This window comes from Gadus chalcogrammus, chromosome 16 (assembly GCF_026213295.1).
Source record: "Gadus chalcogrammus isolate NIFS_2021 chromosome 16, NIFS_Gcha_1.0, whole genome shotgun sequence".
NCBI lineage: Eukaryota > Metazoa > Chordata > Actinopteri > Gadiformes > Gadidae > Gadus > Gadus chalcogrammus.
Window position 1 is genome coordinate 35,285,540 of NC_079427.1, and position 15,244 is coordinate 35,300,783.

The window sequence follows — 15,244 nt, forward strand, 5'->3', positions numbered from 1 at the left end:
TCGCACCCCCCCTTCTCCCTCTCCCCCTTCCCCACACAAGCCCGTGCTTTATTTCACTTTAGCTGCTTTCACACATACATGTACATCCTGATATATACTCCTGCTATTTTCCGTATTTGTATCCTGACATTTGTACCCTGAAAATCCCCTCGATAAGTAGTAGTAGTATTTTCTCCGTAGGAAATGTAAATAACCTTATATGTGAATGAGGAGTAGAAAGTCTGTATTTCTCACACAACTTGACTGGGGGTGTTAATGACGCTTCGGTCTGCATTTGCAGGTCATTGAGTGGCACCCTAAATGATAGTCAGCCTGTTTTATCGCTGAATGGTTAAAAAATAATTTTATGTTGGCACTGCTTTTCAGTCAATCGTGTTAGTTAGTTAGTTAGTTATTAAGTTAAGTTGCTGCCTTAGCTGTTTTTACACTTTTATTTCACTCAGGTGCTTCTGAAAATTAACACAATTTTCAGTTACAGAAGAAGCTGTTATTATTTTCAACTAACCAATAGTAGTTGCTAGCCTAAAACTAGAAAGACATAATAATAATAATAATAATAGATCATGAGTTCATGAGTTAATCAGTAAATGTATTAATGAGCTAGGGTAGGCCCCTTCTTTTAGAAGTATTTCTTGTTATATTTGCCCAAATTCGGATGCATCAATATATCAAATGCTCTGAAAAAAAGAAAACTGTAGTATCTGTGGCGGTCGCAGGTCAGCCAGACGCTGTCTGTCTAGCTGCCGTTTGTCTGCCCATGCACTTATTGACTGGAATCTTCCACAGGCAGACCCATCGCTAAAGCTGGGGTGCTAAATATAGCGTGCTAAATATAGCGTGCTAAAGCTTGCACGCTAAAGCTAGCCCTAGTCCCGTATTTAGGGGGGATGTGGGGCTTTAGAGGGAGGCCTGACGGGAGGGCGGGACTTTCTCTGTTGGACAATTTCTTCAAATTGCCTAGCCTAACTTTATTATGAGATATGACTATGGGATAAAGAGATAATGTTGAGTTGAAGTTAAGGTTTTCTCACCCAAACCAGCGACGCTGTCACTCAGAAGATTCTGGAAAGAAGAAGCTGCAAAACACGACAATATGCGTGTGAGGGAAATGTGGTCACTCAAAGGGCTTTACAATCTGTGCAATTTGTACAATCCCAGAAGTTTGGTACACAGAGGCACCATGCAGGGGACGGCTGTCAGGAGCAGGGCTAGTGGGGAACCTGGCACCTAGCAATCCAACCAGCAACCCTCCGCTTGACACCATCTGATCTACCTCTGAAATATGTATGCGTTGGCGTGGGTGTGCGGGTGTGTGTGTGGGTGTACCTTTATCAAACACCTGGGGGAAGGGATGAACTTCTTTCTGTCTTGACTGAAACAAAAAGACAACAATAAAAATACATTAAATAGATTATGCAATGCTCATTTCTCTCTACCAGCTGTAGTATCTCTCTCTCTCCCTCTGGTAGAGGAGGTAAACAGACCTGTGAGGAGGGTGAAGGGTTTTATATGACTATTCCGTTTTTAATGGACCCACGTTTTACCGATGATAATCAGAAGGTAACAGAAGGGGGATAGATTTACAGGGCAAATGCCCAGCATCTGGGCTTGTGACGCAAATAAGCACAGGGAGGGAGCAGCACCAAACATATAAGCTGTAATAACTGCACATAGCCACAAGAGGAGCAGGACCAACATATAAGCTATAATAACTGCACATAGCCACAATATGGCAGCTTCATCCCACATATGAGGAAGCCGGAGGCAGGTTCTCAAAACCTTAGCCAATCAGAGCACGTACTACGTCATATAAACCACGCCTACTCCAAATTTAAACAGCTGCACGCCCCAAGGGGGGCAGAAACACACGGTAGCTCATTTAGATTAGATTAGATTAGATTAGAAATACTTTATTGATCCCCTGGGGGAAATTGCCGAAAATTTGCATAGATGACCAGCTGAGTGTCTTTCCACGCGTGTATATACAATTTCCCTCCTTTTACTTCATAGTTACCATACCGAAACTTTACCAAATAAAGTGAGTTAAAAGCGTGATTCGATTACCTTTCTAAAAGAACACGACAATTTGGTGACCCTGACGTGATTCTAAAGAAGGAACGAGGTCCTAGACTCGGCCTTAAAAAAGTAATTAGTTATAGTTACTCACTACATGTTCCAAAAAGTAACTGAGTTAGTAACTGAATTACTCCATAATAAAGGTAACTAGTTACCAGGGAAAGTAACTATTTGCGTTACTGTAAAAAAAAGAAAGTTGCTATATGTGAAAGAATTTGAATTTTTCTGAGTAGTTATCACTTGGCCTTAATGTGTTAACTGGTTGAACTGCCCATTCAAGGCCCTGATATGCTTCCAACAGAGGCCCCGTCCACACTTACCCGGGTAAATCTACAAACGCATAAATATTTATCCGTTTAGCCCTTCCGTCCACACTAAAACAGAGAATTCCGACGCTGAAAACAATGCTTTTCGAAAACGATCGCTGAGGTCGATAAATGTAAAAACGCTGGGTTCGCGTTGTAGTGTGGACAGGGTAGATGGAGGCTTTCAGAAACGATGACGTTCGGTTGCCATGACACTGCTACAAGCTTGCGCTCGAGACCGAGACACTCATCAAAAAAATGGCAGGTGAAATGCAAATGATGATCTCTCTTTACAATGTACTAATTTATCTCCAGAAACCACTCGACATATTGGCTCAAACATATTCGTTGCTCCAACTCCGGAGGCGAGCGCTGTACTTGATGTTCTTCAGTAGGGGTGTGCATTGGCACTGCCCTCACGATTCGATTACGATTCACCAGGTAACGATTCGATTCAATTCGATTCTACAATGCATTGCAATGCATCAAAATTCGACTACACACAATAAGGCAAATCTTTTCACCTTCCACTCCCAAACCTACTGCAATTTAATACCAGGCTTTGTCCTTTCTGATATTTTCCTTATAAAAAGGATGATATATTTCATAAATTATTTTATGTTGCTCCACTTCGACAATCAGTCTCTCGTCGTCCATGTTGCCGACCCTCTGATTGATTGACTGCTGACCTGGTGCCACTGGTCATGACGTTATGTTGATGTCAAGTTGTGATAGGCTACATGAGCTGAGTATTGTGTTTTATTTTGAAAATTGACCGGATGCTCTATGGATTTTACTTTTTCACTTCCTGCCCGGCTCGATCTGCTCTGTTGAAATTGATGCGGTTCAGCAACGGCTCGCGTCAAAATTCGAAGTGCTATGGAATGGTAGCGCTGCGCCGCTTCTGGGACGCTGCTGAGCCGGGGGAAATGGTTTCATTGATTAGAGTGGCAGCGATCAGCAGCGGTGACCGCGGCGCAGCCGTTCCGCGGCGCTTACGTCCCCGGTGGAAATCAGACTAGTGTATACTTCACAACTCTATTGTCCACTCAAGGCCCGAAAATACAGAGCGACATCAATTATGGCATCAGCATCAATGCTGAATCGTGCATGCCCCGCATTGCGATGCATCGCCAAATCGATTATTGTTGACACCTATTCTTCAGTGATGGTAAAAAACCCGAAGACGACAGTTCAAATCGTACTTGGAGCGGCGTTTCTGGACAAGGCCGGGTCAAAAATTATTAACCAGCTGATCAACTGTGAATATCAGCTGATCGCGCGCCTGTAATCTAAACAGAGAGTAACGTAACCATGACAACAACTGTTTATCAAAATAATTTCAGTGTGGAACGTGGATGCAAAACATTATGAAAACGATAGTGTGGACGGAGATAATTTTCATTGCATGTGCGTTTTCACATTTACCCGGATTAGTGTGGATGGGGCCTGCATTTCAATTTGCTTGGTTGCGAAGGCTGTGGAACATCTGCTGAATACTACAGAAAATGCCATCTTTTCAACGGATTGCTCCGGACTCGGCATTTCTGCTGCTTCATCGAATCTGTTTGGTGTGTGCGGCGCGCGTGTGCTGGCTTGCACTGGCTCCGATTGGCTACCATGAAACATGACTCTGCCTTAGCCAATCATAATCGCTTATCTCGTTGTTAACCCACCCGGGGCGTGTACCACGTAGCTCGCTGAACATAGCGGAAATCCTAGCGGAAAACCTGGCTCGACAGAGCCGCAACTCGCAATTAGAGTTAAACGGTACCACGACACTCACATTAGATTCAATTAGTCGAACCAGGTTTTCCGCTTTAGGTTCAGTGCGCGTTCACTTGAAAGGGGCGTTTTTTGCGTCATTTTTCTCACCTTTACGATAGATCAAGCAGTCTATATGCGTATAAGTGAAAAGATTCTGCATATTGTCTATAAAATAACTATGCCAAATGCAGAATTGTTCGCCATTAATCCAAATAGAATGATGATGATTTAAAAATGCCTAAGCAACGTCCATCCTGCCTTATTCTATCATTTAGGGAACTCACTTTAAATACACCCTATGTAAGAAATGTATCGCATGTTTTCAACCGCAGAGAGGTAGCGGCTGTAGCGTAGTGGATTAATATAAGACCCGAACGCCAGCGACCGGGGTTCAAATTCGCCGGTCTATCATCATGCATTTTACCCCCATAGATGTGGTGCCAGCACGGCCTTGAAAATATGGTTTCAAGTTCGAAATAAGCACAAAAAAATATTTCCATAAGCATTGGTGAATAAGTATTCCATATGCATGAGAATTGGGACTTTTTAAGCTTCACATAAATTCGCGTCACTTGGGAGTCGAACCCCCCGCGCAGAAATTCAAGACTGACGCGCTACCTCCACTCTAGCACTCTGTCACGGAGACACAATGCGCAACAGTAAGCATTGTCTACATAAGGTCCAACGAGGACGATCAAATAACGAACACCCTCTGATGAGAATCTGTATCTCATGAAGAACCCCAATGACAATAAAGTCTTAAATCTGAATATCGTCAGACAATGCCAAAGGATCGGTTCTGTCCTGTAAAACCCTCTGTCTCCGGAGAGACGCCTGTACGAGAAGTGCGCCGAGGTCCACGGGAACACCCACAAATGGTGACGCCATTGTCAGTGGAGGGGCTAGGAAGCTGCGCACGCTGATTTAAGTAGCTGATCTCCGGCTAGACTAAGCCGAAAAACTGGGGATGAAGCTTGGAGAACATATTCCTGGCGGTTGTAAGATCTGCTAACCCTAACTGTAGGCCTACGTCCACACCAGAAGCATAAAGTTTTGCTGCGAATATTTCTGTTCGCTTTGGTCGCTCATGACGTACAATTCAATTTTGCAGACGCATTTAAAGGAGGCGTATGCTTTTAGTACAGACAACATTAAAACACTAGCGGTTTTAATGTTATGTTGACTGAGTACGAAAGCAAGGTTTTACAACTGCTTATAGAAATCTGGGGGGACCAGTAAAGTTATTTGTAATTGTGATAAGATGTTGACTGAGTAGGAATGCAATATATATTTCTAACTCTGAGGAGTTAAGCCAACTTGCATGTATCATGACACTTTTTGTGAATAACCCTGATATGCATGCTTGTATGTGCGCTTGGATGCTATTTTTTCCTTTTGGGTGAAGATTTGAATGTCCCTTTGTCTAACTGTGCGTTCTCACCAAACGCGAGGGGGCGACAAGATCCCATACAAAGCGAACGTAGAGGCGAGGGCGAGGGCGAATTTTTCGCGAGAGAAATTCAGATTTGTCGCGCCACAAATCAGAATTTGTGGCGTTTTGATTTGTCGCGCCACACTTTCGCCGTGCACAAGCGAGCGCGTTCACGAGGATTTGTGGGGTGACAAATTTGCTCGAGTTGAAATATTTCAACTCTGACGTGAATTTCGCGTGATGACAGCCAATCAGCGTTCAACAGCGTGGCCACTGAGTGACATGTGTAACGTAACAGCCAATCAGCGTTCAACCGTCAAACTCAGTGCAGTGCAGTCCGGGGTGAACTGCAGCATGGAGGAGAAATTGATTGTTGCCGTTTGCGACTCCCGGAGCTCTATATATAATAGTATATAATATAACATAATTGTATATATAATATCACGGCCAAAAGGTCTGTGCGCCTCCGGATGGCCGTAGCGCAGGGAACTCTCATAGGGATTGGGCTTCTCGGGGTTTGTTTACCGGCGTTGCTATGATTTCCGGTCTTGTGTATTCCAAAGGTTTATTAGGTAGGCCCATCTAATAAATCTGTCTAATCAATGGTATCAATTGTTTGACATACATACATATATATATATATATATATATATATAATATATATATATATATTATATTAGAGCTGTCAAGCGATTAAAATATTTAATCGTGATTAATCGCATTAATGTCATAGTTAACTCGCGATTAATCGCAAATTATTTTTCTATTCTAAATATCCCTTGATTTTTTGGTCCCATAATTCTTCTCATTTGAATTCTCTTATCAACATGGTGAATTGCATCGGCTTGCCTTGTGCAAATGATTTTTTATTGATAAAAACATTGGCATATACTGATCAAAACAGGACGATACAAAAAAAAAAAAAAATATATATATATATATATATATATATATATATATATACCAGTGGCGGGTGTGAGGGACTGGTGTGTGAGGGAGGAAGGACTGCTTGCTTGGTTGCAATTGGCCTGTTTGCACTGTTGGTGTATGGTGGCATAAGAATGTGAGACTCAAGTTGTTTCAGGTTGAGGGACAGTTATGTGAATAAAATTGATACAAAGCCACCAGTGGCATCACTGTAATTTGAATGCTGGTGGGCAGCATGTCTTTGAAATGGACTACAAGGGCAGAAGGAAAGGATGCAAAGCCCATTAGTCAAATCAGGCCTACTGTTGATTTGTACAAGTAAATAAAAAAACCTGGGCCAATTTTTGCCCTCAATGACTGAAGTTATTGGTTGTAATTTACCTATGTTTATTTTCAGTTACAATTGTTTTATGAAAAGACTCAAGACGAAAAGTGATGCCATTTAAAATGCATCATGCTGAATCATTCACCCTTTCCACAATATCAAACAGAACGGTCAGAGTAAAAAACTAGTAAAAGAACGAGAACATTATTTTAAACAACCTGGGGCCGTATTCACAAAGGATTTTAGGGCTAAAAGTAGGTCCTAACTGGCGAATTTAGGAGTAACTCCTAAAAATAATGGGCGTGTCACTCTTCAATTTAGGACTCCTAACTTTTTTCACTAAGAGCAATTCACAAAGTATTTTAGGCCTAAAAGTAGCACCTAAGTCTAGGAGAGCTTAAAAGTCCTCAAGAGGACTCCTAACTCAGTAAGACCTATTCACAAAGAATCGTAAATGCCTGCGAGACGAAATGTTAGGGTATTAAACTTGTTGTGGAGTTAATCGCGATGCAATAACATCCCCGACTAACAGGAATAATCTGATTAGTCCCGAAATAAAATGTTTGGCCACACTACGTTATTTAGCAACAGGGGAAATGCAACTTTGCAATGCCGACGATTTAAAAATATCGCAACCATCAGTCAGCCGTGCCATAAACTTTCCTTTGGACATTCAACAATTACACAGGATCAAAGCCAACTTCATGGCAATTGCAGGTATGCCCGGTGTGGTCTGTGCTATTGACGGGACGCACATAAAAATAATTGTGCCATCAAAAGACGAGGACGTGTTCGTCAATAGGAAGAAAGTGCATTCCATCAACACGCAGGTTGTTTTTGATGCAAATTTTAACATAGCCTACTGGATGTTGTTGCAAAGTGGCCTGGATCTTCAGCTACCCATGATTCGCGCATTTTAATGGGGAGCGGTCTGAGGCAGCTTTTTGAGATGTACCAGTTTGGTGTCACTTGCTGGGAGACAGTGACTATCCATGCAAGACGTGGCTCTAGACACCCTACCTCAATCCACAACCGGGAGCACAGTTAAAGTATAACATGTAAGTGATTACGCAGATTACGCTTAGTCCTATGCGTAAAACACATCGTATTGGCTCTTTGACGCCTTTTATTTGTTGAATCCATATTATTGTTTACTGATTTCTTCCATATATGCTAGAGCACACAAACATACACGAAATGTTGTGGAGAGAGGAATAGGGCAGATGAAACGTCGGTTCATGTCCTCCACGGCGAAATACGCCTCACCCCAGAGAGGGCAAGCACAGTAATCACTGTATGTGCCATTCTACACAACCTCTGCAAGCGGAGGAACATTCCACAGCCAGACGATGATGATGATGATGATGATGATGGCGATCAACATGACAATGAATTTGGCCATGTGGAACCGAGTGGACTGGCATTTAGGGATCACTTTGAAAACACATTTTTGGTAAACACCTTGGCACAAATCAGTCAACACTTGTGTAGTTCATAACATTTATTTTCTTTTAAATTTTACGTATTTTTATTGTTTGCTTTCTCTCTCTTGAACGTGCAGGCCACAACGTCATTATCGTGGTCTGCACAAAATTGTCATGATGCGTGTATTCTGCTAACTGCACTATAACTACTTAATAGGAATTCATTTCTAGCCTAGGCTATTTCCTTGTTTTTCGGTGATTCAGTGGGCTCGTCTGAACAACCAATCACCGAACTGACTGCTTCTAAACTCGTGCACGAGAATTGACGTAATCCATAGCAACGGCGCGTCACTCTTAGTTCACTCTTTGTGATTTATCCTTAGTAAGAGTAGGTCTCAGCGGCTTTGTGAATAACTTTTAAGAAAAAACTCCTACGTAAAATGTTTTAGCGCGAGTTAGGAGCACTCCTAGCGGTAAGATAAAATGCTTTGTGAATACGGCCCCTGATCTATAGGCATGGTGCCTAGCAAGGACTGTCGCATAGCAGCACTGAGGGAGGACCTTCTTCCCTGAAGTAATTGTCAATAGGCGATAGGGGGAGCTAATGTCCCTTTACCCAGGGAAACAAACATTATGTATTCAAAGGCATTAAAGTAGTCATATTTAAGGGCATTAATTCATTACAGTAGTCTGGGCAATCTACATTTTTTTATTCTCAACAATGTTAGGGAGGATCTTCCTCCCTCTCCACAATGGAGAAGCCTCCACTGATATATACATATTAGGGATGGGCACGAGTAGTAAATTCCAAACTCGAGTGATCGAAGGAATTCCTCGAGGATCAATCGAGTACTTGTTTAATCAAATCTATTTTTAGAATGCAACGCATCTGCAGCAGGAATAGGCCTGATGATGAACGGCAATATTACCAACCAAACATGTAATGCTTATTCTACATCAAAACAGTCAGTTATCAGAGTATTCATTATTTATTTTTGCAAACATTCAAAACACATTTTCCTTACAAAAATAAAAATGCGTCTCACAATTTAAATCACGTTGAACCAAGGCCTGTAACAGTTTAAAAAAAACAAAAACGAAACAAGTAGCCTAACCATTGCAAATTATTTAAAGCTGCAAATAAAACGGCAGCAAATGGACTATGGAAATCCTCAGCGTTGTGATCTTCTCTAGCCGGGAGCTGCGTCTTGCGGCGGTAAAAATAGCCGACACACTTGGTTGCTGCGGGTCTGCTTTCCCGAACTCACCGTTGTGTTTCAGGAGCATATGTTGCCGCATAGTACTTTCTGGTAGCTCGATTTCGCTTGGCATATTTTACATTTCACCTTATGATCTCCTATTTCTTTAAAGTATTTCAATTCTTCGCTGCGATTTGCTTTAACCGCCATCTCTTAACCTTTTGAATTCTGGCGTGCCTGCACACGGCACGGAACACGCCACACAGAAATTGATACATTTCATTTGCTTTGTGCCCACGGCATGCGTTAGTAGCGCAGACAGAAAATTTATACATTTGCTTCAGAAAACTTTGTTTGTGTGTGTATATGCAAACTCGAGTTACCTGTCCACCAACCAAGTTCATTTGTAACGAGGAGTACTCGAGTAATCGATTCCTCACGCCCATCCCTAATACATATATATACATACATATACTCACAGCACAGAGGAGGTAGATAGAGAGTGTGTTCTACTGTAAGTGAATGGTGGCCCTATGCCATAAAATACCACATATTCCAGCTTTACAGATAAGGGCACTGTGGAGCTTTTAGGCTTTGATCAATTTGTTTTGTTTGTTTCCCCACCGCCATATTTGGAGTTCTTAGTAGTCTCTGTAGCTAAAGTCCCACCTAACGACTCCCCCTGCTGGCTGAGAAGAGAACTATCCCCAGTTCTATCTCAGCGACTCCCCCTGCTGGCTGAGAAGAGAGCTATCCCCAGTTCTACCTCAACGTCTCTCCCTGCTGGCCAAGAAGAGGACTGACATCAGTTCTACTGAAGTTTTCCAGCAGTTTCCCTTTAGGATTGCCACTTGGGGTCCAGAAGGGACTACAGACAGTGGTAGGGTTGTCCACCAAACCATGGGCGGAGTGGGTAGAACACCTCGTTCACCACTTCAATCTTGATGAAGAGAGGCGGTTAGGCAAGGAAGAAGATTTAGAAGACATGAAGAAACAACTCGAAGCAAATGGAGAGGTCCCAGCTGCATAAAAAAGCTAAAGACGCCTGGGAACCCCTGGCCATGATGTCCCTGTCGACCCAACCAACGGCACCAGTGTCTCAGGAGACCCCGCTACCTGAATGGCTACAGCCGGGATACCAACCCACCAAATACCCTGGGTACATGATGGCCGCCCTGCAGCAACAATATCAGCAGCAAAAATACCAGAACCAGGGATACAGAGGAAGAGGAGGAAGAGAAGGAGAGGCAGGACGCCGCAACAGAATACACAGGGGTGTTTCATTGCTAGCAACAAGGACATTGGATCAAGGATTGCCCCTCTTAACACTCCGACATGGCCTAACAGAGGTTTTTATCACAGCAACACTAGCCCCAGAATCCCCCTGAGGGTCCGCCCCCACCAGGCGCTTCCATGTACCCCGTACAATCATAGGGATGCCCAGATGACAAGCAGGCGAGGAAGGAACTAGGGCTTGGACTACCTACAGTGGAGGCGTATGTAGGTGGACACCGATTCATGTTCCTAGCGGACTCAGGAGCATCTGTATCAACAATCGGAAGTCTCGCAGGGAGCCCACCTCCACTATCTCGCCGCTCTTTAAAGAGCATGGGGTTCTCTGGGAAACCCATGGAGAAGCCGTCCACAACCCCACTTGACTTCAATATACTGGAACAGAGAGGATCTCATTCGTTCCTCTATGCCCCATCATGCCCCATCTACCTATTAGGCAATGACCTGATGGGTTCGCTGCAGATAACATTTGCCTGCGACTCAGGGGGCATTACCCTATACCACCACACCAGCCCGGCCCCGCACAGAGCACACATGTTCATGTTAATAGATGACCCAAGACCAGAAACTCAGGAAGATACCACCATCTACTGAGAGGAAGTGACAGGGGCAGCACAGACGACTCCAGCACTGGACAGGACATATGAAGAATGGAAGATGTGATTCCAGGAGATGGGGGAATACAATGAGCTGTTGGACCCATTACACTGCACACTCAACAACACCCACGAGCAGGATCTGCCCTACGACGAACCGTGGTGCGACCAGAAGAATGGGAAACTGGAGGACCTAAGATGTGGAGATATATTCCAGGGACCCGAAGGAGTGGCGGCAGAAGTCGACCTAACACCAGAACAACAATCGTGGTTCAAGCTGGAACCGGAGAGCGGCCCTCATGACTAATAATAATAATAATAATAAATTCAATTTATATAGCGCCTTTCAAGGTACCCAAGGTCGCTTAACAAGAGGTGTACACAGGGGGGGGGGGGGGCAGGTTAAAGGCCATAGGCCTCTAAGAAGAGGTGTGCCTTCAGGAGCTTTTTGAATGACTCCACTGAAGTGGCACAGCGGATATGGAGGGGGAGCAGATTCCACAGAGTGGGGGCAGAGGCGCAGAAGGCCCTGTCCCCAAAGGGGACAGGGCCGACTCCCTCTTAGTCGGCACCGAACACCAACCCAAACAACTTGGGCCAATGGTAAAGAGGGCACAGGCGGTCCGTGAATGGTACACCACAGACAACAAATATCTTTCCCAATGCATTCTTCTACCTCCCCCTAGCAACTGAGTCAAGACCCTTCTTCGCTTTCATGTATAGACACCTACACGAGAATGCCACAAGGGTTCCGATGCACCCCCACCATTTTCAACGCCTGCCTAAAGAAGAACCTGGCAGAACTGGTCCTTCCTTCCTTCCGACCTCCTCTTGGCAGCTGAGACAAAAGAAGCTTGTCTACAGGACACCGAGGCCCTACTGCTGACAATAGCAGACAAAGGCTACAAGCTCAAGAAAGCCAAACTACAACTGGTAACTTTCCTAGGGAAAGTATTAGGAGGGAATAGTAGAGAGATCAGCGAAATACACAAAAGCGCGATCAGAAATTACGCAAAGCCAAATACGGTCTTGCATCCCTGACTACACAGCTGAGACAACCAAACTGCGACAGCTTATCACCAAAGCAGGACACAGAAACCTGAAAACCCCGTTGGAATGGACCCCTGAGGCGGAAGAGGCATTCACCGGGCTAAAACAAAGCAGTCTGGCCACCCCAGACTACAAGGAACCCTTTCACTTAGATGTGTCAGTAAGAGACTGTGTGTTCAACAGAGTCCTGTGGCAGAAATACCAAGGAGAGCGAAAAGTCCTGGCCTACCACAGCTCTGCTCTGGAACCACCAGAAAAAGGACTCCCTGAGTGTAGAAAAGCTATATGTGCTATCGCCAAAAGCCTGGACAAGGCAAGGCAAGGCACTTTTATTTATATAGCACATTTCATGCCAATGGCAACCCAAAGTGCTTTACACAAATACAATGAAGTGTTTTCCATAATAAAAGGAAGACAAGACAAAATATAAAAATCAAAAATGGATAAAATCAGATAAAAAACATAAATAAAGTGAATAAAGGGTTATGCGTAAGGGAGAGCATATAAAACAGAAAATTAGTCTAAGAAAAGGCAACAGAAAATAGATGGGTCTTGATACTGGTTTTAAAACTAACAATAGAGGGTGCAGTAAAGTACATTGAAATTGGCAGCTGGTTCCACAGCTGAGTAGCATAAAAACTAAAGGCAGCTTCACCGCTTTTGGTTCTCACAGTTGGTTTTGTTAAAAACAGTTGGTCTTGAGATCTAAGAGGTCTAGTGGGGGTGTGGTATTGGAGGAGGTCTACGAGATAAGTGGGCCCCATTCCTGTTAGTGATTTAAAAACAAGCAACAATACTTTAAAATCTATTCTTTGACTGACAGGGAGCCAGTGTAAAGTTTTTAGTAGGGGTGTAATGTGGTCTGACCTCTTTGCTTTCATAAGGACCCTAGCAGCTGCATTCTGGATCAGCTGGAGCTGCCTGATATTTTTTTTGGGTAGGCCTGTGAGGAGACCGTTACAGTAGTCAAGCTTGCTAGAAATAAAGGCATGAATGAGCTTCTCCAGATCTGATTTTGTCATGAGATTTCTTAATTTTGAAATGTTTTTTAAATGATAGAAAGCTGATTTAGAAACTGACTTGATATGGCTGTTAAAAGTGAGGTCACTGTCAATTTGGACTCCAAGGTTTTTTACAGTGGTCTTAACCTGTAGTCCTTTGTTTGAAAGTAGTGACGTTAGTTCAAGCCGGCCTACAAGACGGCCTATATAGTAATGCACACCCGGTGGTTGTCCATACTCTCCATGGGGTGAAAGCATACCTTGATAGTTCAGACTACACAATCACCACAACCACCAGGAACGCGAAACTGACAGACACCATGCCCGGCCCCAACGATGGAGAACCCCACGTGTGCGCCAAAGAAATATAAAAAGGCAGTGAAAATCCGACCGGGACTGAGGGCGGAACCCCTTGATCCAGTGGACATAACCTTGCACACTGACGGATGTTGCTACAGAGCCGCCAACGGAGAAAATGTAGCCTCTTGGGCTGAAGTGGAAGCAGCCAAGAAGGCAGGTGGACACGTCCCAGTAGAACATCTGAAAGAAGGACACGCCCTGGTAGTACACCTGATGTTGGTCGATGAGGAAACAACCCTGGACCCAAATGAAGAGATGGTCATAGAAATGCAAGAAGCAGCAGGACCCTACGAGAAATAGGTATGGCGAGGAAAAGGGGCCAGGGAAAGCCTGGATGGAATATACTACTCCTCCACTGGGAAGCAGGTTGTCCCCTCCAAGGCCCTTCTGTTCCTCCTGAGAAAAGAACATGGATTGGCACACGAAGGAAAGGCCAAGACCCGGGAAAGTATCGAAAGATACTGGTGGCATCCAGACCTCAAAGCGGTGTGCGACCAGTATGTCCAGGACTATCAGACGTGCCAAGCCTGTAACCAAAGACGGGGGTTCAAGATAACCCAAGGACAGTTCCCCGTACCCCAGCTCCCATTTCAAGAAATCTGCATCGATTTCACAGATATGAGACAAGAGAACAGGGTAGACGGAAAACACTTTATGCTAGTAGCCTTCGACAGGTTCTCTAGATGGGTAGAAGCTACCCCAGCTAAAAGGGGAGATGGGGCCACAGTGATTAAATGGTTAGTACAGGAATTGATTCCCCGGTGGGGATACCCCAAGCTAATCTGCTCAGACAATGGTAGCCACTTCGCCAATGCCCACCTCCAGGAGGTGGAAACATACCTAGGGCTAAAACACCAGTTCAGCTCAGTATATGACCCCCAATCAGAAGGCCTGGTAGAGCGAGCTAACCAGACGATTAACGAAGAGCTGACCAAGATACTTAGAAGCGACCGACAGAAGAAACTCAGGGACAGCGCAGAGGAGGTGGAAACCCGAACCTTAGGTCACATTCAGGTGAACCAGTTAACAGGGAAAGTTAGGGAAAGGACAGTAGGGAAAAGATGACGTGGGTGACAGCTCTGCCACTAGCATTAATGGCCATACGGTCCTCCCCCTCAAGCACCATCCTTCTCAGCCCCCATGAACTAGTTACAGGGCGTCCCATGCAGGGACCACACAGCCCACCGTCGGAAGGGCCCCCATCAGACAGGTTTGATGTAATGCAAGAGTACCTACAGGCGCTAAACCAGGCTTCTTTAAGGTTCTTCTACCAGATCACTGACCAAGGGAGGTCCGAGGCAGAGACCCTTCTCCAACAGTGGTGACACCTGGCGGGAGGATCTGGGTGAAAAAACACAGCCGAAAGAACCACAGGATCGGTGGGAGGGGCCATACAAGGTACTTTTAGCGACACCCTTTTCTGTTTGCCTATGTCAAAACATGGCAACTTTTGCATTCCTGCTGTAACCACTAAGAGAGTAAACAAAGG

General features: G+C 44.5%; 1 protein-coding gene across 1 annotated transcript in view; it reads right to left on the reverse strand.

Annotated features, from left to right (window-relative positions):
- fer1l6 (fer-1 like family member 6) overlaps positions 1-15,244 on the reverse strand; it is a 210,437-nt gene that overhangs the window by 80,332 nt on the left and 114,861 nt on the right. Inside the window, exons 31-32 of the mRNA XM_056610925.1 lie at positions 1,327-1,372; positions 1,032-1,076 (exon numbers count right to left, since the gene is read on the reverse strand). Coding sequence (XP_056466900.1) covers positions 1,032-1,076; positions 1,327-1,372 — 91 coding nt within the window. The remainder of the gene's footprint in view (positions 1-1,031; positions 1,077-1,326; positions 1,373-15,244) is intronic.